Here is a 27,865-nt window from a genome sequence, read left to right as displayed (position 1 = left end):
GCTGTGAGCTCTTGTGCCTCTGATCCCTGGACCAGGCCAGCCACCTAACACTCCTCGCTGGAGCCATCGAGGTCCATATGGGGGTCAGGGATCAGGAGTCGGGGGTCTCTTGGTGCCGAAGCGAGCGGGTGAGAGCTTCCCCCGGGGAGCGCTGACTCCCTGTGGTTGGGGGACCGGGGGGGCCTCTGGCTGAGAGGGCCTGGCTTGGCTGCGTTTCCAGGGGGCCATCAGTGGCCGAAGCCGCTGGAGTACCATGGAGAAGGTGTGCACCTCTGTTAATCTCAGCAAGGCCTGCCGGAAGCAGGAGGAGCTAGGTGAGTGGCGGTGGGGCGTGGGTGGCCGGGCGTGGGCGGCGGGGCACGGTCTGCAGCGGGGAGGGGCCCTGAGCCTGGCCTGAGCCGCCCCTGCCCCTCAGACTCCAGCATGGAGGCCCTGACGCTAAACCTGACGGAGGTGGTGAAAAGGCAGAACCCCAAGTCCAAGAAGGGCTTCAACCAGGTGAGGACGCCCCTCCTCTCCGCTGCGGTGCCTTCGGGAGACACTGGCAGGTGCGGGGTGCGCACACAGTCAGGAGTCCTGTGCGCGGGTGTGTCTCACCGTGGGGCCCTGGGCCTTCTCCTGGGGGCGCTCGTTTCTTCCCAACTCGGGGAGGGATGGGGCAGGAGAAGAGGCAGGGCCGCAGGGAGGCTGCCGGACCCTGGCCCAGGCTAGCTGTCAGCCCCGCAAAGCCGCTACGGGGGTGGCCACGGCCCGAGGTTCGGGAGCGGCGATTGGGGGCTTACGGGGGCTTTGCTTCCAGATTAGCACATCACAGATCAAAGTGGACAAGGTGCAGATCATCGGCTCCAACTGCTGCCCCTTCGCCGTGTGCCTGGACCAGGATGAGAGGAAGATCCTACAGAGTGTGGTCCGGTAGGAAGGGGGGAGCCCAGGGAAGGGGCTTAGGACCCCGGAAGGAGCTGCAGGGATGAGGTGGGTGGGGAGCCTGCCCTTACTCGCGCCTGTCCCACAGGTGTGAGGTCTCCCCGTGCTACAAGCCCGAGAAGAGCAGCCTCCACCCCCAACCCCAGCGGTCCCCTGATCTGCCGTCCCAGGCCGCGCCGGACCTCTGCTCCCTCCTCTGCCTGCCCATCATGACCTTTAGCGGAGCTCTGCCCTAGTGGGGCCCTCGCAACCCGCAACCCGGGACAGGAAGCCCTGGCAGGCAGCCTCCGCCGAGGCCCTCCCCACACCGTGGCCTGTCTCGCTCCCTGTGGGGAACTGGATGGCCCTCTGTGGGGTCAGGCCCTGCTGTGGTCCCTGCAGCGGACAGCAGGCAGGGGGTTGATGGTTTCTGGGCCCTCTGGGCTGTGGCCGGCTACACTGCCCCTCAGATTCCTCATGGTAGAGAGGAGGGGGATGAGCTGACCCCAGAGGCCCCGGGGTCTAGGACCCTTTCTAGAAAGATCTGACGTTCTGGTGCTCCGTGGTGTGGTTTAGGCCTCCTCTCCCAACCCTTGGCCGGGCACCCCTCCTTACTTTGTCAAAGTCTTGGGGACGCTTTGCATCTGGGGTTCAGTCCCCTCTACTCTGGGGTTCAGGTGGTAGAAACAAGACTGGGAGCTTCTTCCCAGACCTTCAGTAGCACCCCTCCCCCCATCTCTCTCTGTGTCTCACAAGCTCCCTGGGTCTTCTAGGAAAACAGCACTAATGCTTTACCTGTGTACCCTCAGCCCCAGGAGCCCCTTTCTGGCTCGGAGAGCCTTGGGTTCAACAGCAGCCCGGTCACCTTCTAGCTCAGTGACCAGAAGGAGGGGATTAGCTTCTCCGAGCCTCCGTATCCTCAGCACTAAGACCCACAGGGGTTGAAAAGAAATTGCCCGCTAAGTGCCTGGCCCAGTGGCCTGCTCGCGGCCGGTGCTCAGTACCGATAAGCGGCCTCACCCTTAAGGGCCAAGTCCCCCCCCCCACTCCCACCTGGCACTGGGGCACCCTCACGGGCTCTGGGATGCCCTTCATTCCGCCTTGAGGCAGGACTGAGACCGAGGGGGTGAGGAGTGGTTAGGTTCACCCTCCGAAGGAGCTATGGCCTTGGCGAGGGTAAGAGGACGGTTGCACGGGAGCCCCCCCCCCCCAGTTTTCGCTGACTTCTCTGCCGGGTTGGGCCCTGCTCCCACGTCAGGCCTTAGGCTGGTGTGTATGGAAGCTTCCAGCCCCCAAATCCACGGGCCCCATTCTGGCACCATGGCTGGGATCCCGGAGGGGAGGGGTCGAGGGAGAGCCTGGCCCCCAGAGCCTGGCTGGGGGGTAATGGGTCACGGGACGTGAGAGCAAAAACACAAAGTTGTCGGGTCTCAGTGGTTTGGAAGCTGGAAGCAAATGTGGGCTAGGGCAGTCGGGGGGCAGGCAGGGCCGAGGACCAGGATTTGGACAGGACAGGTGGAGAAAGTAGCCATGGGAGAGGACCGCATCCCTCCCAGAGCCTCTCCATCCTCTCCTTCTCCTGCTTCACCTGGCTCCAAAGGTTCGGGCTTACAGGAGCCCCCAAACCCCAGCCCAGACTACCCGCCACCAGAGAGCAGTGACCGGAGCCGGCTCTGCCCTGTGTCACCACCACCTGCCCCTCCCCACCCCCCCCCCCCCCGTCCTCACCATCTATACTTGCTCTGGGCTCTGAGAGCAGCCAGCCATGGACTTTCCAAAGTATTCTGTTGTGTGAACAGGTTACTACAGGATAAACCCATATCCATGAATAAATGAATAGAATTTAATATTATTCTCAAAAAAACCTGGATTCTTCTCCTATTTCTTGCGCCCCTCCCCCCCGTTATTTTGCTGCATGACGAGTAACTGCTAGTTGCTTCGTTAACGTAAACCCGTTCACAAGCAGCAGCAGCAGTCAGATTCTTGGGGGATTGTTCTGTTTATTTTTTTGTAAATTTTCCTCTCTATGGGAAATGTATTTGTGCTGGGATTTTCTCTGACATTACTCCACCGAAGCCTCATCACGTTGCCCAGAGGAAGGGAAGGGAGCTCATTGCTGGTCCTCTGGACGGGGGCTGTCCTTAGACTTGGCTCACAGGGAGGGAGAGAAGAGCGGGAAGATGGGAAGGATGTGGGAACAGACCTGTGACTTGGAGAAGCGGATGAGCATCGGGAAGGCAGGAAAGCAGGTCAGCAGCATCCTAGCGTGCCCAGGAGTTCAGCTTTGAACTAGGCATGGAGGAAGAAGGAGCCGTGAGACGCGCTCTCTGTACGAGCTAGCGATTGCCAACAATAAAGCACACCGGACACCCGGTGGGTGAAAACCGTGATCCCTTACTCTTGCTTGTGTGTCTACAGGACCTCCAGGGATCACTCCATCTAGGTGGGGCTCAGAGCGGCTCGGCTCCAAGCTGCAGGATAGGTTCAGGCCGGCCCCGTGGGTCTCACAGGCACCTCGGGCCGCCGCGGTAGCATGAGAGGGGCCTGGTAGGGCCTTGAACTGGCAGGGTGCCTCTTCCATCAAAATTCCACTGACCCAAATCAAGGAAGCACAATGACCCATAGATTTAATAAACTCAGCAAATCTCACACAGGAGAAAAACAAAATCACACTTTCACTTCTGGTGATCTTCCCAAAATGCCATAGCCACAGTCTGATCATGAGGAAAGTATCAGACAAATCCAGACCGTGGGACACTCTCTACGATACTCTGACTAGTCCTCCTCCAGGAAGTCAGTGGCATGAGAAACAAGGAAGGGCTGAGAAATTCAAAAGCCAAGGAGGCAGGAAACCTGAAAACTAAATGCAACGTCGTACCCTGGATTGGATCCTAAAACCGAAAGAAGATATTAATGGAAAAACTGGTGAAATCCCTATAAAGTCTGGAGTTTCGTTTTTTAACACATACACACACACACACACGCACGCACACACCTCATTGTATGTCTCCTTGGAGAGAAAAAGATAATGAGAAAATCTTAAAGACAGCCAAAGGTGGGGGGGAAATAAATAAATATATATATATATATATATATATATATATATATATATATATTTTTTTTTTTACCTTCAAAAGATCAATAATTAAACTGAGACCTCCCTTCTCAACAGAAACATTGGAAGTCAGAAAACAATGAAATGACGTCTTTAAAGTGCTGGAAAAAATTCAGTCTAGAATTGTCCAATGATTTTTTTTTTTAATACGCTGCTCACAAGAGACACTCTTTAACTATAAGAACACAGAAAGTCTGAAAACAGAAGGATGGAAAAGGCAACACCACGCAAACCTGACACAAATAGCTGGTGGTATTATGCTAATATCAAAGATTTTAAGGTAAGAATAAAAAAAGAGGGACATTTAATAAAGATCAAAGAGCCAATCCGACAAAAACATATCACAATCATAAATCTGTATGCATGCAATAACATGCCTTCAAACTATAAAGTAAAAATTGACAGAATTAACATCTCCATGACCATAAGGAAGGACTTTATTACACTTTCCTCAGTAGCTGACAGAACAAATAGGCAAAAAAGTAAAAGAGATATAGAGGATCTGGACAATACAATGAACACATTTGATCTCATGCAAACAGAATGCGGCTCAGCCACAAAATTCACATTATCTCAAGTACAACTAGAATTATCAAATTTCAAATGATTGACATCAAAGGAAGTATATTCATCTCAGAAAGACTGAGGAAGAAAGGTATAAATCCTAAAGGAAGGAGGAGGATGGAAAGGAGTGTAAGAGCGGAAATCTATGAATTAGAAAACCAACATACTAGGGGATAAGTACAAACAAATTATCAATATCAATATCATGTGTGGAAAAAAGGACATCTCTACAGATCCTATGTATGCAAAATACAATGAAAGGATATTATAAATTCACCAAAGAATTTGGCAATTTGGATAAGATGGAGAAGTTTCTCGGAAATACAATTTGTGAAGGAAATGGATTTCCCAGATAAGCAAATACATATTCAAGAAATGGAGACTGTTCTTTTCTTTTTCCTTTTTTTTTTTTTAAGATTTTATTTATTTATTTGTCAGAGAGAGAGAGGGAGAGAGAGAGCGCGAGCACAGGCAGAGGCAGAGGGAGAAGCAGGCTCGCCACCAAGCAAGGAGCCCGATGTGGGACTCGATCCCAGGACGCTGGGATCATGACCTGAGTCGAAGGCAGCTGCTTAACCAACTGAGCCACCCAGGCGTCCCAAGACTGTTCTTTTCTTAACTACACTGGCAGCCAGTGGTTCTTTTTGCTGCCCCCATACTTACACGAATTTCAGGATATCATGGAGTTGGAACCATACAGTGACCACCCTTTTCAGACTGGCTCACCCACTGAGCAGTATGTATTTAATGTTCCTCCTCGTCTTTTCACGGCCTCACAGCTCCTTTCTTTTTGTTGCTGAATAATATTCCGTTTTATTGATGTGCCCTGGTTTGCTTCTTCACTCGCAGACTGAGGACATCTTGGTCGATACCAGTTTTTGGCAATTATGAATAAAGCTGGTATAAACATTCATGGCTGGTTTTTGTGCCGACATATATTTTCAGCTTGTTTGAGTAAATACCGAGGAGCACAATTGTTCCATCATATGTATATTTAGTTAAAAAAAAAAAAAAAGCCAAGCTCTTCCAAAGTGGCTGTGCACTTTTTCATTCTTATCAAATGAATGAGAGTCCCTGTGGCTCCAACATCCTCCTCGGCATTTGGTGGCATCATGGTTTTTTGGATTTTATCTATTCTAATGGGTACGTGGTGATGATACCTCATTGTTGTTTTGATTTGCAAGTGCCTAGTAACTGCAAGGTTGAGACTCCTTTTCATGTGTTTTTCATGTGAATATCTTCTTTGGTGAGGCATCTCTTCAGATCTTTTGCCCATTTTTAAAATTTTTAAGTTGGGTTGTTTGTTTTCTTACTATTGAGTTCTAAGAGCTCTTTGTATATTCTGGATACCAGTCTTTTATCAGATACGTGTTTGACAAATATTTTCCCCTAATCTGTGGCTTGTCTTTTCATTCCTCTTAACAGTGATGCCTTTTTCAGAGCAAATGGTCTTAGTTTTCATGACGTCCAATTTATCGATTTGTTCTCCTCTGGACAGCCTGGAGCTTCCTCTGTCTGGTCTTTATCTGACAGACACACTGGTCTGTCATCATCCTCAGACCTTTCCCTGAGGTCCCTGACATCCAAGTCGTGCCTCCTCCAGGGGACCAGCTCTCCCACAATCCCCGGGGCAGGGAATGCCCACATCCCCTTCAGTGTGCTCAGAGGCATCAGAGCTGTTTCCAGCTCCCTTCGCAGAGGCGTGTGTGGACCCCACCTGCCTGGTCTTGCCCAGGGTTTTGGACTCCCCTGCCCCACTCTTACAACCACCACCCTCTCCAGCACTGGGATCCAGCACTGTTGCCCTGGGGGTGGTGGGTGGGGGCTTCTCCCTACTTTCCCATCCCTGAATCCCTCTATGTCTTCAGCCCTGTCAGTAAAATCAGGGTAAAGGAAGCCGCCTATTTGGCAGAGGCTGTCCTCCCCCACCCTCGGGGACAGAGACAGGCAGGTGGCAGACTGTCCCTACCTGTGGACTTTCTGTTCCTTGCAGCAGGCACACGAGCGTTCCAGCTCAGACCAGAGTCCTTTGTCTTGGTCTGCTCAGGCTGCCGTCACAAATGCCACAGAGTGGGCCAACAAGGGGGTTTTATTTCTCACAGTCCAGAGGCTGGGACATCTGAGATCAAGGTGCTATCAGATTCTGCATCTGGTGCGGTCCCACCTCCTGCCTCGAAGATGGTCCCCTTCTCACTGGGTCTTCACGTGGTGGAGAGAAGCAGCCCTAGCGTCTCTTCCTCTTCTTAGGCAGGGCTGGGGGCTCTACCCTCATGACGTCATCCAGACCCAATTACCTCCCCAAGTCCCCACCTCCTAATTACCGTCACACTGGAGGGGCAGCATAGGAATTTGGGGTGGACCCAAACACCCAGTCCATAACACCACGATTCTGAATGGTCGCTGGAAAGGCGGCTGGGGCCACACCAATCACCTGCACGTGGTGGGCCTCTCTGCACAGGGTGAGGTGCCCGTTGGAGGAATCTTAGACACGCAGGGCTCGGAAGGCTGAGCCTCCTAGTCATTGCAACCTGATCGGAGAACTCTCCACTGAAAGTCCAGCTAGCACAAGATGAGATATTAGCAAACACTTTGCAGCGCTTACTGTCCACGTGCCAAGCACGGCCCACGAGCTTTACATACCTCTGTTATCATGCTCATGCCTCCCAACAGCCCCGTGGGGTGGGTACTATTAGGCCCATTTTATAGATGAGGAAACAGAGACACTAAGGAACTTGCCCAAGGTCACAGGGACAGCGGAAAGGAGAACACAGGATTCAAGCCCACGTCGCTGAGTCCGAGTCCCGGCTCTTAACCACTCAGCTAGGCTGCTCCCTCCAGCCACTCATGTCAGAGCTGGGGAAACTGAGGCCCGGAAAAATAAAGCTCACGCGGCTCTCCGAGAGGCTTGACTTCATTGTCATGGAATTCTGCAGTTCTGGTGGTTTCAGAGTGGAAGCTAGGGTCTTCGCACACCCCCCCAGGCATGGAGGTGGGTGGGAAAGTGGGTGGGGTGGGGAAGCTAAGGCCCCCAGGGGGTTGGCAGGGCTCCAGGCAAGCCCATACCTTCCACTGCGGAGGGGGAAGCAGTCAGGAAGGCGGCGCTGTGTGGAAGTGCTCCAAGCCCAGGAGCTGGCCCCAGGGATCCCCGAAGTCCTATGAAGTGGGAGCGGCAGGAGGGGACAGAGCAGTCCTACCCCACCCCCACCCCTGCACAGAGGGCGTCTCTGAGCAAAACTAGTCGCAAGTCTCAAGGCCAGAACCAGGATTGTCATCGGGGAGGAAACTGAGACCCAGACGGGAGGAGAGACCTGCGCGGCTAGAGGAAAGTTACAACAGAGTCCAGCCAGGTCCCTTGTGGGGGTGTATCTGTGCGCCTGGGTGCGTGTGCGCGTGCGCGTGAGGGGCGGACAGTTGGCACAGATGATAAAGGGTTGGGGTCTTTGAGTTTTCTCAACGATCCTGGTCAACCCCCAGCCCTCCTGACCTCCAGTTTGCTCGTCTCGCTGGCCTGTCCCTATTCCTAGTGGGAATTCCAGTGCAAGAACGCAGCGACTGTGATAGGTCTCTTATAAAACAAGAGGCTCCAGGCCCCTTCACATTGGGGGAGCGCTCAGACCTGCTCCCAGCTGGGTTTCTCCAGCCCCGGTCCCGCCCGAAGACAGGGGAGGTGCTGGGAGACTAGGCCCCGCCCCCAGGGCTGCCCAGGGCTCTCTCCGCCCCTGCCCGGAGGCCCCAGAGGAGTCTGGAAGGACGACAGGTGCACAGACCAGGAAAATCCAGGGGAAGGAAGTTTTCTTCTCCACCTTGGAGGCCGGGGGGCGTGGGCTTTTTTTCTCTGCGTCTGGACCCATGTCGGTGTGGTGCTGGGCCAGGAAATACAGACTTTGATGTTTAAGAAATTGATCCTTTTGTACTGATCTTCCGCGCTCTGGAGGTAAACAAAGCCCGGGGAAGATCACTTTGCATAATCACCCCGGGCGGGCAACACCGATTGTCACGGGGTGGAGACGAAAACGGTACTAGGAGGGAGGGGTGCGGGGACCGGGAGGGGTGGTGCTCCTTTTCACTCTGTATACTTTTGTAATAGGAGTGTTTTTTGTAATGAAAATGTATCTGTGAGTGGCTTGAGTAATTTTATTAGAGATTTTATTTATTTACTTGACACAGAGAGAGAGACAGCGGGAGAGGGAACAGAAGCAGGGTGGGGGGTGGGAGAAGGAGAAGCAGACTCCCTGCTGAGCAGAGAGCCCGATGTGGGGCTCGATCCCAGGGCCCTGGGATCATGACCTGAGCTGAAGGAGGACGCTTAACCGAGTGAGTCACCCAGACACCCCTTAAGTAATGTTTTGAAACGCTAAAATTAAAAAAAAGAAACACGTTGACATTACAATCCAAATTCTCTCTTTCCTCAAAAGTAAGACTGAAAGAATGAGTGGTTGGATATAGAGCACAAGCCTGCTTCCTACGACTGTCCCCCGACTCTAGTCCTAACTCTACACGCACACTCACCCCACAGGACAGCCCTGCCAGAGATAAGGCTGGAAATTCCCCGGGCACCGTATTCTTCCGCCTCTCCACACCCATAGCTGAGACTACTAGCTGCTAACAGGTTCCCAGGAGAAACTGATGCCACTGATTTGGGGGCCGCTGGTGGCGGACCACTGCTTTAAAGCATGTCACCCTCTGCCCCTGCTTCCCTGGGCCGTGCTCTGAGGGCTGGAGGGAATTCTCTAGAAGCAGAGGTGCATGTCAGGTGGGTACCTGCGGTGTCCTGCCTGAGTCTTCTTAGAGTGGGAGTGGGAGCCCAAGAGGGTGGGCCAAGCTTCTGACCTGTCCCCATAGGTGCTCCCAGGGGAGCTGCGGGAAGCCCCTGGTTCGAGTCCCACCCCCCACCACGTAGGTGAACCGTCTCCCTAACTGTCCCAGGTTGTTGTATACGTGAAAGAAGATGTGTTTCCACCTGTGTACCTCTCCTGTCTTTCTCACCAACCAGACAGCCATTTGGTTTTGGGTGTTGTTCATGAGTTTTGGGGGTTATAAACCTGGAGTCAGTGGTCAGGATGGAGGTATAGTGCTCTGAATGCACTTCTTTTTTTAATGAGCTTTTGTTTATTTAAGAGAACACAAGCTGGGGGAGCAGCAGGCAGAGGGAGAAGCAGGCTCCCCACTGAGCAGGGAGCCTGACACTGAACTCCATTGCAGGACTCCGGAATCATGACCCAAACTGAAGGCGGATGCTTAACCGCCTGAGCCACCCAGGCACCGGCCCTGAATGGACTTCTAAGAGGACTTCACTTTGTGAAAAAGTCTGGGCGGGAGGAACTAGGAATGTGTGATTCAGAGTCACTGGGGGAGAGCCCACCAGTCCAACAGCATGGCACAGACCAAGGGCGTCTGGACAGTAGGATGTCCACGGGGGATTTTTAGTTTTAGTTTTTTATTTAAATTCAATTTGAGTAATATACCGTGTATTATTAGTTTCAGAGGTAGAATTTAGTGATTCATCAGTTGCGTAGAACACCCAGTGCTCATTACACCACGTGCCCTCTTTAATGCCCATCCCCGTTACCCCTCTCCCCCAGCTATCTCCAGCAATCCTCACGTTGTTTCCTACAGTCAGGAGTCTCTTATGGTTTGTCTCCCTCTCTGCTTTCGTTTTATTTTTCCTTCCCTTCCCCTCTGTTCCTCTGTTTTGGTTCTTAACTTCCACATATGAGTGGCATCAAATGATATCTGTCTTTCCCATGGAGGATTTTTAAATCGCTTGCTAGGAGATGTGTACAGGCTTTTGCCGGCCTCGCCCTGTAATCTTCAGGAAGATCTACATTGCTTCTTGGGATTTCCTGTGGGCGGATTCCTTAGAAAACGGCAAGGGCTGATGAAGTCTGCCTTTGCTGCTTGAGCTTCCCGAGACAATTCCCACAAGTGCAGCTGGGGCGAGGGCACAGGTGACCCCGGGCGTCTTGTACCCAAAGCAAGCAATCTTGAGTGGCTCCAGTGCCGGGATCCCAGGGCAGGTCCCCCCTGCCACAGCTGAATCAAAAGGATTTAATGTAATGGGTTTAAAAGTTACAAATGTAATTTGCTTCAGGCTCTTGGCTGCTTAGTAAAGGACAGATAATGATACAAAGTATCTCGGTGACTAGAAGGGGCTGGAGGGGGTCTTTCTGCAACATTGGAAAAGAGATTCCACCCTAAGAAGAGCTTCTGGAGAGGCAAGGGGTCCCTGGGATCAGTCAAAAGGGCAGTGCCACCTCACCCTGGTGATGGTTGGGTGGTACAAGGGACACGTAGGGGTCCTTGGTCCTTCTCTCTCCCTCCTCTTCACTCCTCCTTGTTCCTGGCTGCCTATCGCGCAGCTGCTCCTTGCAGGGGACAGCTCTGGGGCTGTCCATGGTCACCAGGCAGCCTGTGGCTATCACACCCGGTGTGCAGGCCAAGATGTTAGCTGTTGAAAGAGGACAGCGTGGCCACAGGAGGCCCCATCAGCTTGTGATTTCCGATTCAGTTAGGCTGAAACTGATAAGGAGAGGGGGTTGCCCACGATGGCCACACTGACTGGGGCTGCTGCTGAGTGTCGGTCATGCAGGGGTGGAGTCCCTGGTCTTTATCCTGTCCTGGACTTACTGCCCTCATCCACTCCCCCATCCATCCATTCGTTGTATTTAATGAGCCAAACAGTCTCTTAAGAGTCTCTTATTCTGGGGCACCTGGGTGGCTCAGTGGGTTAAAGCCTCTGCCTTCTGCTCAGGTCGTGATCCCAGGGTCCTGGGATCAAGCCCCGCATCGGGCTCTGTGCTCTTCGGGGAGCCTGCTTCCTCCTCTCTCTCTGCCTGCCTCTCTGCCTACTTGTGATCTCTGTCAAATAAATAAATAAAATCTTAAAAAAAAAAAAAAAAAGAGTCTCCTATTCTGGGACGGACAAGATAATGAATAACACCTGAGTAAGACCTAGCCTCTGCCTCCCTGGGACTTACTGGGGGAGGGTGGAGAGATGAGGCAGAACTCAAAGACGTAGAATATAAATTCCAGTCATGTGAGGGGGTGCAGAAAAGTACATATGGCAGGGAGACTGACCCATGGAGCAAATGATTTAAAATTCTGGACTCTTTTTTTTTTTTTTTAATGTACTCTTCTGCAGAACCCATCCAAATCTCAGCAGAAAAAAGACCAGTCACTTCTTTTTTGCAAAGGAGAAATCCAAGTGACAGAAATCCAACTCAAACTGTCTTACTGAAAAAAGGCGGGCAAGAGAATGCAATGAATCGCGTAGTCAAACAATTAGGAGTATATCCAGGCATTAGGGTTTCAGGCATGGCTGAATCCAAGCATTCAAACGGCACTGTCAACAATCAGTCTCTCTCCAGAACCGTTTACCATTAGGCCAAATCAGTTGAGAGCGTAGTGTCTGTGAGCTTTCCAAAGGTCTAGAAGGGTGTTGAAGATTTCCCAAAATATTGCTTGGCTTCAAAGTGTGAGGAAAAAAAAAAAAGAACGTGAGGAGCTAGCCAATGGGTCCATACCTTGGAGGTGGTCTGCTCCCTCCTAATTGCCAAGGTCAGCAGATGCTTTCATCGGCCTCCTCACCCGTGTCATCTCTGCAGTCTTTGATGCCACTGACGGCCATGTCCTTGACACCCTCCCCTCCCCCAGCTTGCACGGCACTCTGCTGTTCTCCAGGCTCTCTGACTTGTGTTTTTGTTCTTTCCTGCTGGAGCCGGGAATACTGAAAGGGACCCCACAGCACATGCTCCAGCCTGGAGCTCAGGGGCCACCTGTACCACTGTGGAGCTGCAGGGGTCCAAGATTCCTGGGATGGGTCACAGGGATGGGATTAAACCCAGGCTTGGGTTCAAGGAACCACCAGGTCGAGACAGGCCTTGGGAGTCTGGCCATTCTCCTAAAGGTTAACAGGAAGCCATTGAAGGCTGTACTGGGGACGTAATGTGATCAGATTTGTGCTTCAGCACCAGAGAGGGGCCTTTGGCTGGGAGGTGGAGGCAGGATCAGGCTTCTCTGGTCATTCAGGAGGAGGACAATGGTGGCCCAATGAAGGGGTGAGAGCCATGGGGTGGAAAAAGGGGACAATTTATGACACAGGACTTGGTTCCACTTCAATGGATCAGGTGAGGGAGAAGGAGGTGTTGAGGCTGACACCCCAAGTATCTGATTCTGAGATGAGGAGCCGAGAGGTGGGTTTGCAGGGGGTGGGGGAAGAGAGCCTGGTTTGTCCAGGTTGAGCTGGATATGCTGGATGACCCTCCGGCTGGCAGTGTCCGGGGTACGGACAGTGGGGTTGGGGTGTCTGGAGCTTGGGAGAGAGGTCAGGGCTCCTCCCAGCATCACAGCCTGGTCAGCACGGGGGGAGTGGGGGTTGGGAGGGTGCTCTGTGGAGGTGCCCCCTTCTGCCCCTTCCAAAGAAAGAACCCCCAGGGCTCCGGGGTGACCACAGAGCTTCTGCAGAAATCAGCTTCACTGCAGGATGTGTTCTGGGAGGAGCTTTGAAGGCCACGGGGAGAAGGGGAAGGAAGAGGAGGGGACAGAGCCGGGCCTGGGCGACACGGGGCCTTTCTCTGCAGAGCCGGAGGCTCCTGCGGAGACTAAAGTCATTGAGGTCTCCGGTGAGGGCAGCCTCCCTGAGCCGGACCGTGGGGAGCCCGTCAGCGGAAAGACTGAGGGGAACCGACTTCCTCCTGAAACAAGGTAGGTGCTGGCTGGGGTGTAAGGTGTCCTGGGAGGAAGCCGGGGGGACGCAGAGCGGATGGAGGGGCTGGGAGGAGGGATGTCGGCCGGGAGTTTCGAGGGCCAAGACGCCCCTGGCTCTGTAGCGAGCCTTCCGGAGAAGGGTTACCGAGATACGGAGGCCGCCAGCGGCACTGGGCCAAGTGACAATCATTTAATCCTCTTCACAAGAAGCAGGGACCCGGGACCCATGAGAGGACCTCTTTCTTTCCTCCCCGAATGCTGTAAGTGCCCACAGTAGTGTAACATCTGACACATGCGGGGCGCGACCTCGCGTACTCACCGGCCCGGGCTTCTCCCGAGCAACGGCAGGTGGGCCGGGTGCGTATTTGATGCCTGATTCGTAGCTCGGAGATGTGAGGCAAGTTGGCAAGGGCTGCAGAGCAGGCGAGCCAGGCGCCGGGTCAGGGTCGGCCTTCTGGTTCCGCTCGCACCCCTTCTCGGACATCCTCTGTCCGTCCTGCCTCCGAGGACGCAGGTGACCATCACGCGGGCCCGGCCGCTTCTCTCCGTGCGCACGGTCGAGCATCTTCTACCCGTGCCGCGCGAGGCCCGTCTCTGTGCTCCAGCCGGTGTGGCGTCGAGTGTGGCATGAGTGACCCACAGAAAGTCAAGGGCGTAGGGGGCCTCGGCGAAGTGAGGCGGGTTCCTGCAGGCAACCTTGGGGTGGGGGGCTCTGCGGGAGGCGACACGTGAGCCTTGAGGGGCAGCGAGCGTCTGTGCGCACAGGGCAGACGGCAGGCGTCCCCGTGGGCAACAAGGTGTGTGAACCCACAGAGCCGGGGAGGGCGTGCGGCAGAGGGCATTGTGGGAATGTGGCGGAGGGGATTGTGGGAATGTGGCGGGGGGGATTGTGGGAATGCGGCGGGGGGGGGGCGGGATTGTGGGAATGCGGCGGAGGGGATTGTGGGAATGCAGCGGAGGGGATTGTGGGAATGCGGCGGAGGGGATTGTGGGAATGCGGCGGAGGGGATTGTGGGAATGCGGCGGGGGGGGCGGGATTGTGGCAATGCGGCGGGGGGGATTGTGGGAATGCGGCGGAGGGGATTGTGGGAATGCGGCGGAGGGGATTGTGGGAATGCGGCGGAGGAGATTGTGGGAATGTGCAGCTCGCGACTGGCTGTGGAAGCTGGAGCTCCTATAGGGCTTGCAGACGGGAGATGCTCCGCGCCATTCCTCTGAGAGGTTGGTGAGCATCCTTTCATTTAGTCCTGGCAATAATCCTACGAGCTTGGTGCTATTATTAGCTCTCCTTTAAAGATCGGGAAACTGAGGCACAGAGGTTCTAAGCACTCACAGCAACAGAGAGCGATGGAACCCAGGCAGCCCCGCCACTTGGCCACACAGCGCCTCCCCGGGCCCTGCCTGGGCTGGCTGTGGTGGCTGTGAACCTGGTCCCCGGGAGATTCCTCCCAGGCTCCCTGCCCTCCCCCTGCCCCCGCAGAACAATGCTCTCCTTCCCTTACCCCCCGCCGCCCAGACTGGCTCTCCCTCACATCCAGGTGTTTCCTCCCCGGCCAGAGGCAGACACGGCAGGGGAAACAGGCCTGCCCCATCCCCAGGGGACAGCTGGGAGCAGGGCCCCCACGTCCCCGGCGCCTCGGGAATCTAGAAAGCCCGAGTGGGCTTCACGGGCTGAACGCTGAGGGTGGAGGTCTCTGAGCTCTGCATTTCTGCTGTGGGTCCACTAATCACACGCTCTGAACCAAAGAACGGGTTGTGCTGTCTGGCAAGAATGACTCTCCATGGAGCACAAAGGTCAGAATGCTGGAAATAGCATCTGTCCCCCAAACTCAGGGGGGTTGAGACTGCACTGGTGGGAGGAGAAGGAAGTGGGTCAGAGGTGGGGAGGTCCCTTCTCCCTGTGCCAGAACGAGGACAGGTGGGTGGCAGAGCTGCCCTCTTTGGAAACTCGGTGTTTTCCTTCCCTGGTTGTAGACCTGGAGGGTTGGCTGCAGGGAGGGTGTGTGGGAGGCTCCATGTAAACAACATCCTGGCCCAGGGGCCAGCAATGGGGGGAGGTTGGGGTACTGGGGTGGGCAGGGGATCGTCAGAAGCTGGGGTCTTCATTGCTGGAACATTGGCTCTGAGCCAGGCCTCCCCAGATCCTTCTCTGGGATCCCCGAGCCTGCTTCCTTGAGCCCTTCCTGTAGCTAGAAGCCTTCCTCACCTTGTCGTGCACCAGCAGTGGGCTGGGAACAGCAGCGGGGAACCAGCTCCCGTTGGCTTCTTCCTGCTCTGTCCCCTCCAGCCACCTCTGTGGTTCTGTGGTGGGTCCCCGGGCGTGTTTCACTCCAAGGCCATGACCAGCTGGCTTTGCACCTGCTCTGGGGACTGTTTATTGCGAATATTCTGTGTTTAAGGAATGGTACCCTCTGAATCCCAGCCCAGTCATTCATCCTTTGTCTCTGATCTTGTCCCTACGTAAAGAATTGTGAAGCGCCTCAAATCTCCCCCTCTTCATAACTATTCAGTCAGCCAGCCACAGTTTCGCCAGCGGAAAACATAAGACTTGAGAGTCCAAGACGGAGGACTTGATGACTCAAGGCGTGACGAGCACATTAGAATATAGTTGGAGCATCTCAGGCCGATACGGCCCCACTCATTCCCATGCCTCTCCCAGGTTTCCACCCAGAGCTCACCTCCTCCATGAGATCTCCCTGAGCAACCTTTTAGAAACCTCCCCCCAGCCCCGGAGCCCCACATTCCCCTCCCCGGCCTTGTCCTCACAGCACTGACCTTCAGCTAATATATGACTTAATTATCGAGTCTATCGTCCGTCCCCTACATGCTCGCAAAACACCCAGTAAAGTCAAGTCTTTATGAGAGCAGCTGGTTTTGTCTCCTTTAAATGATTGCCCTATCCCCAGGACCTGGAACGGTGTCTCACGTCTAGAAGGGGCTGAATGAAGGAATGAGTGAGTGAATCCATCCATTTACTGGGTCCCCCGTGGAAGACCTCATTTTCCTGCCCGTGTCTGCAGGACGGGATTGGGCACATGGCAAGGCTCAGTAAAGGCAACACTGAATGAACTCTGGGGGGCGGGGCAGGGTGAGAGGCAGCCCACAAGGCCGGGGGTGCTTCTCCCACATGGTGGGGATCCACCCTGGGTGCTTTCCTTGCTGCCGACACCAGCTGCTAGGAATCTTCCTGACTGGTAGCAGAGGCTGTTGTGTTCCTTTCCTGTGCTGTCGCGTTCTTGCAGTGACTTGGGGCAGTGGAGGAGGTACATGAGCTGATCTCTGATGTGCCCTTTGCTCCGGCAGTGGCACAGAAGCCCACAATGGGACATTACAACCTGAGTTGTCCAAGGTGGGACCTGAGCTGGACCCCCACGCACAGGTGGCAGAGGACGATGTCCTTCTCACCGCCATGCCTGGGTCCCCCTCCCCGACATGGTCATCTCCTTCACCAGCATTCTGAACACCAAAGCAGTCTTCGTTTCATGTGCCATTTGTTCAGCCAGCCGTACCCCCACAGACTTCTTTCTGCTCCCTGGCCTGAGAACAGTCAGGGACGGTGACCCTGTCCTGTCTTCCTGTGAGCGCCTAATACTCATTCATTCAAAGATATTTATCAGGGGCCTTCTACTATAAGCAGCGTCAGGTAATGGGGACCCAGCGGTGCATAACCAGAGTCCCGCCCTCAGGGAACATTCTAGCAGAGGCAACCAGTCCATTCACAAATGGGACCCCATGCATGATGCTCGGGGAAGTGGAGAGGCACTCTGTGGGTGTTTGTTGACTGACTCACATGGGCACCGTTGGCAACCTCAGTGCCCAGCTCACAAATACTATCCTTTTTGGTTTTTTTTTAAGATTTATTTATTTATTGGAGAGAGAGTACAAGGGCAGGGGAGGGGCAGAGAGAGAGGAAAGAGCATCTTAAGCAGCCTCCCTGCTGATCGCAGAGCTGAACACGGGGCTCGGTCCTGCGACCCGTGAGATCAAATCTTGACCCAGCGGAAACCAAGAGTTGAACGCTTAACGGACCGAGCCACCCAGGCACCCCTGAAAAGCCATTCTTTATTAGCTGCTCTTGGAACATGAGGACTGGAGACGCAGTGTAGCTCACGGATGCCTCACTGTCTGCCTTCAGGGGCCCCGAAGTGGCATGAATGATGCCCCAGCCAAGCTCCTGAGCACCAGGGAACACGGGTGTCTCTGCCTCTGCCCATGGGGTGGGCACGCCTGTGGGCTGTTGCCATGCAGGGAAGTGGACCCTGTCTTGCCAGCTCTCCCTGTTAATTCCTTTTATGTAAAGTTGGGAATCTGGGTTTTTATGTAAAATATGACTTCTTAAGAGTTGGCTGCAGATTCAGATCTTCGGAATCTCCGTCTTCTTCTGGGTAGGGGAGCCGATGGCCCAGACAAGGGGTGAGGATGCTGGCTTTTCACTATAGAGTGGTTTGAACCTTCTCAATTTGCCATTTGCATGGTGGTTCATCAAAAAGTGAGTTTTACCGATCCATACTAGGCAGAGCGTGTCACTGGGGCCCCAGGGCGGATCTGGGAAATGGGTTCACTGTCTGGAACATGTGGACACAGGTCCCTGAGAGCGTTAGTGTGCTGATCACGGGGCAGGCATGTGGCCGCTAGGGCCACAATGCTGTCCTTAGAAAATCCTTAAAAAGTCAGGGCCCCAGTTCAAAGGGCGAGGACCATGTCTCCCTCATTCACGTCTGAACACTCACACCCTTGCCCAATTTCTGCTGCCTGGACTGGACCGTGTTCCATAGATCCTCTGATTTGCTTAGTAACATCAGTCATTCTGAACACTCCCAGGAACTAGGAAGAGAGCCACGGGGCCTCTGAGCCGCCCAACTGGAGGTTCCCCGTCTGTGGAACTTCCTGCTCTTTTCCTGGATCTGTTTTCTCAGGCTTTGTTTCTGTATTTTACCTACAAGACAATCCCATGTGCTTATCTGGCTTCCCAGCCTTCTGGAAGAGCAGAGATGGCTGAGACACGGTTGTTGCCAACAGGGGGGAGCCCTTGTTGGTATTAGAACCATCCCCTCTGAGCAGACACATTACAGCGAGTGCCTCTTTGCACGGATGAATTACAAAACCTCACCCTCCCTGGCAGGCTGGATTACCAAAAGGCCAGCAAACGGTTGACCCGATGGTAGCCCCCAATCACCCACTAAGTGCAAGGTGCACCCCCACTGCTGAGATGGGACTCATACCCGAGGAGTCAGAAAGTACGAGCCATTCGGGGCCAGATGGAGGCTGCCATCACCTGCAAACAGCCCCTGAAGTCATCGGCGTGCAACAACGTGCCACGAGCCCCCATGAGATTCATTGAGAAGACCTTCGGAGACCTGTTTCGGTGCCAAAACGGGCAGGCTTCATTTCCTAAGAAATGCATGCCATCATGAAGTGAAGAGAGGTAATGCTGATGCATTCTGAGAATGACCCGCATTCTGCTCCCTTCCATTTCCTGTCTGGGTGCAAGCTTGTCCCCTGAGGGCTCCCCACCGCCTTATGGTCAACAGCCCCAAAGGACAGGAAATAGATCACAGAGGTCTGTGGAGAAGCAGGGGGGCCACAAAGCATCTCCAGCACCTGTGCAAATATTCATAAGCACCGAAGAAGCATTTGCTGAATGAATGAGCGAGCAAATGAATGAAGAGAAAAATGGCTGAGGAGGCTTTCCGACATTGGTTGTTTACGCTTCTTACAATTTTTACTTTCCATTAAAAATCAGCCCAGAATAGCCCCAGCTTTGCACCGTGAGTCCTGAGACACACATACCTCTTTTAATCTATCTCTCTGTGATTTCTTTTCCTTCGAGGATGCTCAATATTCCTTATCCGCAGATTCCTGGACAGAAGCTTCCCTGAGTGTTCATTTCTTTCTTTTTCACTAGGGCAGAGGGTGCCCTGTGAGATTTGGAGGTGGGAGAAGTAGGGGTGCAGAGGGCAAGGGAGGTGGCCGTGACCTCATCCCCCCAGCTGAGATGGAGGTCTAGCCCTGGTTTCATCGTTCATTAGCCATGTGATTTTGGGCAAGATGCTTCACCTTTCTTCTACAGAATGTTAATTCATCATCTACTGGGTACCCAGCACTGCCCAAGGAGTGGACATGCTGTGGTGAATAGACCCGGGAGAGCCCAGTGTTGGTGGAGCTCTTGTTCTAATGAATAGCCAAGAACATTAATCATGACACAGGAGAACTTCTGATACTGATAAATGCTATGAATAAAATAAAAGCGTGTGCTAGAGGATCACCTGGGGGTGGGTGGTGGGGTTTATTTTAGGTAGGTTGACCAGGAAAGGCCTCTCTGCGGAGGCAAAATTTTAAATGAGACCTGAGTATTGAGAAGGAGCTTACTGTGGAGAAAGGTGTTCCAGGCAGAGCCGTGTGAAGGTCCTGAGGCAGGTCTGGGAAATGTGAGTAACACAGTGAGCCAAGAGGTGAGAGCCTCGTGAGCCAGGAGGAGAGGGGGCAGAGATGAACCTGGAGAGGTCCACTGGGGCCAGATGAGGCAAGATTTAGGCAGGGTTGAGGAGTGAGGAGTTATCCTGAGATCTAAGAGAAGTCATTGGAGGGCTTTGATCAAGGACTGGGGTGTAGAGAAAGAGTGGATGCAGGGGGACTTATTGGGGGATGACCATGATCTGAGCAAGAAGTGATGATAGCTTGGTCCCCGTGCATTGGGCAGAGATTATCATTTTCATTCTTAGTCACAGCTAATAGAGGGGGACCTGGGAATCCAACATCCTGGGTCCCACTTGAGAAGCTTCTCTTGGCCTCTCTGCATCACTGGGTCTGGAGTCAGGGTCTGTCCTGTCCCCACCGAGCAGTGGCTCAGACCACCCCACGTTGCCATTTCCAGCTCCTCCCCCCAGACTGGGGACATCCCGGGGTCAGCCACACGCTCTCATCCACGGTTGGATTTTCAGGTTTGTGTGTTCACAATTCCTTCAGTTTCGATGTCTACTCTCACCCACAAAAACACGCCACGAAGCCTTTTCAGAAAGAATGAGCAGCAATGAATGCTCAACACGTTCCTGTCTTTGGTGGAGTTTTGGGTCCCTCCTCTCCACACCAAGCCCTTTTTCAAAATTTTGTCATGAAACACTTTGACATTCTACCTGGCACTTTGGGACACCCATGTCACCCAGGGGGAGGCTGCAGCTCGAAGAGGCCAGTGATGAGCCCTGCAGTTGCCCAGGAAGAGAGAGAAGGGCGATTACTTTAATAGTTTTATCATTTATTTTAAGTTACCCTGCTTTTAAGTTAACACATGCAGAGCAACATGACAGCAGTCTTCCTAAGCTGGATGGTGGGCTCACAGATGTCCATTTAATTGGTAGGTTTCACGATGCTCTTGGGCACACTCTGTTCTGCAATAAAAAATAAAGTCACACATCGTCTTGGTTGATAAAAATCTCAATTCCATGGCACCTGGGTGGCTCAGTGGGTTAAGCCTCTGCTTTTGGCTCGGGTCATGATCTCAGGGTCTTGGGATCAAGCCCCACATTGGGGTCTCTGCTCAGTGGGGACCCTGCTTCCCCCTCTCTCTGCCTGCCTCTCTGCCTACTTGTGATATCCCTGTGTGTCAAATAAATAAAGTCTTTTTTAAAAAAATCTCAATTCCTGTGAATTTCTAGCCACCCACCCCCCAGCACCTTTCATTTCCACATGTGTTCTCACCACCACCACATCTTCCTCGCAATTAATTCATTAAAAGAGAGCAGGGTATGTGTCCTGTAGAGGTTCTCAGAGTCTGGATTTTCCATCCTGGTCGTATGTGTCCGCGTACTCTATTTTCTGAAAATCAGCCATCCATGTAGAGGCTTGTTTGCTTTTAGAATATATAAAACATGCACAAGTTTTAAAAATTAAAATGGTCCAAAAAGGTGTCTATTGAAAGATCAGAGGCCTTCCCAGCCCCTTTCCTCAAGTGTGTTCCCAGAGGCAGTTAGTGTCATGTGTGTAAATGACCTGGATCTGGTTTTATAAACTTGTGAGTACACCATCAAATGAGGAGTGCTTTTTGTCTCTTTGTTTAGTAAATTCTAGAGTTTGGTGAAAAGTATTTAAGCATATAAGCACATGGTGCCAGTTACAAATTAGGGTATGGGCTCCTCTCTTTTTAAAAAAAATAATGTACTTAAGATTTACATACAGTTCGACTGTTTTTACTATACCCTTCTATGAGTTTTAACACACGAGATGTGACCGTCACCCCAATCAGGATACAGAGTCATTCCATCATCCCAGAGAGTTCCCTCTTGCCCCTTGGTAGTCAACCCCTCTCCCTACCCTAACCCCTTACAACCACTGACCTATTTTCTGACCCTATAGTTTTTCCTTTTCTAGAATGCCCTATAAATGGGAACGTACAGCATGTAACCTTTTGAGTCTGGCTTCCTTTCCTCAGCATGAGATTCATACACATTGTTGTATGTAACAATAGTTGATCTCTTTGTGTCACCGAGTATCACACTGTATGAACATATCGGTTTGTGTGTCCACTCACCCTTGAAGGCATTAGGTGGTTTGCCATTTGGGGCCCTTACGAACAGAGCTGGTATACATACCCATGAAGAGGTTTTCGTGTGAAATTGTCATCCTTCTATCTAGGAAATAGTTAGGATCACATAGTAAGTGATGTTTAACTTTATGGGAGATTGCCAGGCTGTTTTCTGAATGGCAGTGCTGTTTTGCATTCCTGCCAGTAATGTGTGAGCATTTCTGTTTCTCCACATCCTCTCCACAGAGTTTTGTATTGTTGCCACTAAATTTTGGTCAATCCCAATGGTGTATGGTGGTATCTCCGGTTTTAATCTGCAATTCCCTGATGACAAATAACATGCATTTTTTTCTTGTGCTTATTTGCATGCATATATACATTTTTTGGATGAACTGTTTAAATAAGTATTTTTCCTGCTTGGGGTTATTATTTGTTTTCTTATCATGGAGTTTTCTGAATTCTTTATATGTCCTGGATACAAGTTCTTTGTCAGATTTGTGATTTGAAAATATTTTCTCCAAGTCTGTACTTTGTCTTTTCATTTTCTTCTTCTTCTTCTTCTTTTTTTTAAGATTTCATTTATTTATTTGACAGAGATCACAAGTAGGCAGAGAGAGAGGGGGAAGCAGGCTCCCTGTCGAGCAGAGAGCCCAACGGGGCTCGATCCCTGGATTGACCTGAGCCGAAGGCAAAGGCTTAATCCACTGAGCCACCCAGGCACCCCTGTCTTTTCATTTTCTTAAAGCTACTTTTGCAAAGCCAAAGTTTTTAATTTTGATAAAGTCCAGTTCATCAGTTTTTCCCTTTATGAATCATGCTTTTAGTATCATATCTAAGAATTCTCTCTAACCCAAGGTCACGAAGACTTTTTCCTGTGTTTTCTTCTAAACCTTTATAGTTTTACCTTTTACATTCAGATCCGTGATGCATTTTAAGTTCACTTTGATTTGAGGTGTGGGACTTAAGTTGAGGTACTTTGGGGTTTTTTGCGTATTGGTGATTGATTGATTGTTCCAGACAATTTGTTGACAAGACTTATCCTTCCCCTTTGACTTGTGTTTACAACTTTGTAAAAAAATCAATTGGTTGGGGGCGCCTGCGTGGCTCAGTGGGTTAAGTTTCTGCCTTTGGCTGGGGACATGGTCTCGGGGTCCTGGGATCAAGCCCCACGTTGGGCTCTCTGCTTGGTGGTGAGCCTGCTTCCCCCTCTCTCTCTGCCTACTTGTGATCTCTGTCAAATAAATAAATAAATTTTTTAAAAAATCAATTGGTTGTTTCAATGTGTGTCTATTTCTGGACACTCTATTCCTTGGATTTGTGTCTAGCCCTTCACTAATAATTTTATGGTTGTTTTTAAAATAGGGAGATGAGTCCTTAAATTAAAAAAAAAATTGTTTGGCTACTTCAGTTCTTAGAAATTTTAGAATCTGATTATCTTCTATCTGCAACAGAAATCTGCTGATATTTTTATTGGAATTACATTAAATCTATAAATCAGTTGGGAAGAAGGGACATCTCAACCATATTGGGTCTTCCAGGTCATAAACAGTGTGTTTCTCCATTTATTTTGGTGTTCTTTGATTTATTTCATCAGCATTTTGTGGTATTTATCGTACAGATCCTACAAGTGTTTTGATAGCTTTATTTCTCTTTTTAAGTATTTCTCTCTTTGCCTTTTGGAGCTACTTTAAATGGCATTGCGTTTTAAATTTTGGTTTACAGCTGTTCCTTTCTTAACATATAGAAATATGCCTGATGTTGTATTCTGATGTTATATCCTATAATCCTGGCAAACTCACTATTAGTTCTAGGAGATTTTTTGGTAGATTCTTAGGGATTATATATGTATACCTTCTATGTGTGAATAGGGTTGTTTTTTTGCAAATAGTTTTATTTCTTCCTTTCCAATATGTACACCTCTTTCCTTTTTCTACTTTTTTTTTTTTCTGTCTTATTTCACTGACTTCCAGTAATATGTTGATTTGTTGAATAGAAGTGGTGAGAGTGAATCTTTTCCTAATCTTTTGAGGGGAACTATTCAGTTTTTTCTTTAATTTTTATGTATGTTAGTTGAGAGGTTTTTTGGTCTAAGCCCTATATCAGATTAATGAAGTTCCCTTATAGTCCTAATTTATTCTAAGTTTTTATCATAAAATTAAAATTTGTCAAATGTTTTTACTGCCTCAACCAATAAGAACATATGGTTTTTCTTTTTTAGTTTTTAGTGTAACAGATTACCCTGATTGACTTTCAGATATTGAACCAGTCTTGCATCCCTGGGATAAACCCCACCAAGTTGTTATGCATTATTCTTTTTATATATTCTTGGTCTTCATTTGCTAATATTTTGCTCAGAATTTTTTTCATATATGTTTATAAAGGATATAGGTCTATTTTCTTTTCTTGTACTATTTTTGTCTGGTTTTGATATCAGGAGAGTGCTAGACTCCTAAAATGAGTTGGGAAGTGTTATCCCACTTATTTTATTTTCGGGGCATATGGATTACTTAGAAATGTGTTGTTTAATATTCCAGTATTTGGAGATGTTCTAATTATTTTTATGTTACTAATTTCAAGTTTAATTTCATTATGATCAGCAAACCTACTTTGTATAATTCAGTTATTTTAAATTTATTAAGGTTTGTTTTATAACCAAGGGTATTGTCTATATTGGTGAGTGTTTCACGTACACTTGAAAAGAATTCATATTCTGCTATTGTTGTATGTAGTGTTCTATGAATGCCAGTTAAATTCAGTTGGTTGATAGTATTCAGTTTTTCCACGTCCTTCTTGATTTTCTATCTGCTGGTTCTGTCAGTCACTGAGAGAGTACTGTTAAAATTTCCAGCTATAATTGTGGATTTGCCTACTTGTAATTTAGTTTCATTAGTTTTTCCTTTGTGTATTTTGGAGCCCTGTTTTTAAGTGCATACATGTTTAGAATTGTTATAGCTTCTTCATGAATTGACTCTTTTATCATTATGAAATGTAATAAGAAGCTTATTCTGACAATTTTCCTCGCTCTGAAATCTACTTTGTCTCATACTACTACACCTACTTCAGCATTCTTTTGATTAATATTCAAGTAGTATATATATTTTTTTGTTCTTTTGCTTACCTATGACATTATATTTGAAGTAAATTTATTGTAAACAGCATTGAGTTGGTTCTGGTTTTTTGTTTTTTTTTAAATGCTAACTATCTATGTCTTTTAATTAGTGTGTTTAGACAATTTACATTTAATATAATAATCGATACATTTTTATTCAGGTCTACCACTTCATTACTCATCTTCTGTTTGTTATTTCTTAGTTTTGTTCCTCTGATAGAGGGAAGAAAGCATTAAGGATTCTTCCCATGCCCTTGGAACTGTAGTTCCTCTAGTCAGAGGGAAGGATTTCCCTTTTTCAGAATTTTAGGCACCTGTTTGGCCACCATGGCCAACCACTGTTGCTGCTATTGCTATTAAAAGATTGCCTGGGGGATATGGAAGGAGGAATTGCAAAATAAAAAGTAAATTCCCCCATCTCTTCAATCCTTTCGGGACTTTTTTTTTTTTTTTTTTTAATCCTAAGACCAGAAAGAGAGGCTTTTCTTCTAGCTCTTTCTGTCTGCCCTAAGTGTGGACTTGTGAGTTTCAGGCTTTCTTTATGGTCCAGACCAGAGGATAATGGGAAGGGGGGAAGTGAAGAAAACTCATTGCCAGATTGTTCATGAACTGGTTTTCTTCCCCATTCTGCCTGATACCATTTACTTCTCAGAATCCTCAGATAGCCATTCCATGCATACCATCCAGAATTTTTAGTTTTTTTGAGTGGGAGAGTTATAACAGAGAGTACTTACTCCATGTTAACTAGAACCAGGACCTTCAGTGTCACATTTTGATGTTTAGTTGTTTTTTGTTTTGTTTTGTTTTTTAAGATTTTATTTATTTGAGAGAGAGAGAGAGCATGAGAAGGTAGAAGGTCGAGGGAGAAGCAGACTCCCTGCAGAGCTGGGAGCCCAGTGTGGGACTCGATCCCAGGGCTCCAGAGTCGTGACCTGAGCTGAAGGCAGTTGTTTAACCAACTGAGCCACCCAGGAGCCCTGATGTTTAGTTTTTACTGACTTTTTACAATACATCTGAGGAAATTTAGAAATACATTTTTAAAAATTAATGTGTTAGAAATGTGTTAACTATTTTGTTACCTAGTGTTTGAGATGAATACTTCTGAAAATCTTTTTAATTCAGTAAATGTAAATATACGTCATCATTTTTATGTCTGCTTAGTATTCCATTGCATGAGTAACTTTAATTTGCTTAATTGACACTCTGCCATTGGGCCTTTAAGTTTCTTCTGTTTTTCTCCCTTTATAAACAATGTTTTGATGGATATTGTTGTATACTTTCCTTATGCACTTATCCAATTATTTCCTTAGGATATATTCCTAAGAGTGGAGTTGCTTGGACAAAAAATATACACATTTTGAATTTTGATGTTTATTGCCCAACTACCCTCCAGGAAAGCTATACCAATTTCTTTTTTTTTTCTTTTTTTTTTTTAGGATTTTATTTATTTATTTGACAGAGAGAGAGAGAGAGAGAGAGATCACAAGTAGGCAAGGAGGCAGGCAGAGAGAGAGAAGCAGGCTCCCTGCTGAGCAGAGAGCCCGATGCGGGGCTCGATCCCAGGACCCTGAGACCATGACCCGAGCCGAAGGCAGAGGCTTAACCCACTGAGCCACCCAGGCACCCCGAGCTATACCAATTTCTGCTCTCACCAACTGACTACAGAGAAAAATTTCCCAAATCTTCAGCAACAGTTGTTTTTATCTTTTCTAATAATTGCCAACAGTATATCACATTTTAACATTCCTTCCTATGATTATCAATCATCTAGAAATATTCAGAATACATTATAATTTTAATTCATTCAATTCAATCAGTGATATTTTATACTTTTAATATTAATTTTTATTGTGGTAAAATATACATATCATAAAATTTTCCATTTTAACCATTTTAAAGTGTATGGATTTGGTGTCATTAAGTGCATTCACAACACTGTACAATCACCACAGTCCATTTCCAGAAATTTTTCATCATCTTTGTACCCACTGAATAATAATTCTCCTCTCCTCCTTCCCCACAAGCCCTGGTAACCTCTGTTACACTTTTCTGTCTCTGTGAATCTGCCCATTGTTAGTGCCTCGTGTAAATAGAATCAAATATTTGTCCTTTTGGCCTGACGTATTTCACTTGCATGATGATTTCAAGGCTCATCTATGATGTAGCATGTGTCCAAAGTTCATTCCACTTTAAGGTTGAATAATTTTCCATCATATGGATATACCAGATTTTGTTTACCCATTCACCTGTTGATGGACGTTTGGAGTAGTTCCAGTTTTGGGCTATTTTGAATAATGCTGCTATGAATGCTGCTATGCAAGTATCTGTTAGAGTCCCTATTTTCAGTTCTTTCGGGTATTTACCTAGGAGTGAAATTTTGGGTCCTGTGGTAAATCTGTGTTTAACTGTATGAGGAATCACTATACTCTTTTTCCACCACAGCTACACCATCTTGAATTCCAACCAGCAACACACCAGGTCTAACGTTTCCATATCCTTGCCAACCCTTGCTGTCGCTTTCTTTTTTAAACAGCTGTCCCAGTGGGTGTGGAGTGATTCATCTATATTTTTAAACTATCTTTATTAGATTTTGCTATCAAAGATCAGTTGGCTTTTTCAGAGAATCTCTCCTTCTTTATGCTTTTGAACAGTTGAAATAGCTTAACATTTTTCATTGCTGGTTTGAGAGAACTTATCAGAGGAACCATCTGAGACATATATCAACTTTTTTTTTAAAAAAGAGATTTATTTATTTATTTTAGAGCATGTGTGCCAGTGGGGAAGAGGCAGAAGGAGAGAGAGGATCTCAAGCAGGCTCTACACCAAGCACAGAGCCTGATGCGGGACTCCATGTTGTGACCCTGAGATCATGACCTGAGCTGAAACCGGGAGTGGGACACTTAACCGACTGAGCCTCCCAGGCTCCCTGACTTATATTACTTTTTAAGAG

The 27,865-nt window shown here is 49.3% G+C and overlaps 2 protein-coding genes across 2 annotated transcripts in view; both read left to right on the top strand.

Annotated features, from left to right (window-relative positions):
* The window catches only part of PIK3R5 (phosphoinositide-3-kinase regulatory subunit 5), a 61,891-nt gene extending 59,131 nt beyond the window's left edge, over positions 1–2,760 (top strand). The window contains exons 16-19 of the mRNA XM_080827211.1: positions 221–314; positions 416–498; positions 800–912; positions 1,013–2,760. Coding sequence (XP_080683337.1) covers positions 221–314; positions 416–498; positions 800–912; positions 1,013–1,160 — 438 coding nt within the window. The 3' untranslated portion in view covers positions 1,161–2,760. The remainder of the gene's footprint in view (positions 1–220; positions 315–415; positions 499–799; positions 913–1,012) is intronic.
* A 10,363-nt stretch (positions 2,761–13,123) lies between these two features.
* Positions 13,124–27,865, top strand: part of PIK3R6 (phosphoinositide-3-kinase regulatory subunit 6) — a 50,159-nt gene continuing 35,417 nt past the window's right edge. The window contains exon 1 of the mRNA XM_080825759.1: positions 13,124–13,285. The gene's annotated coding sequence lies outside the window, so the exon portion shown is untranslated. The remainder of the gene's footprint in view (positions 13,286–27,865) is intronic.

Source organism: Martes martes (assembly GCF_963455335.1).
Source record: "Martes martes genome assembly, chromosome: 16".
NCBI lineage: Eukaryota > Metazoa > Chordata > Mammalia > Carnivora > Mustelidae > Martes > Martes martes.
The sequence above is the reverse complement of the archived record's forward strand: the minus strand, read 5'-3'. Positions and strand labels throughout refer to the sequence as shown.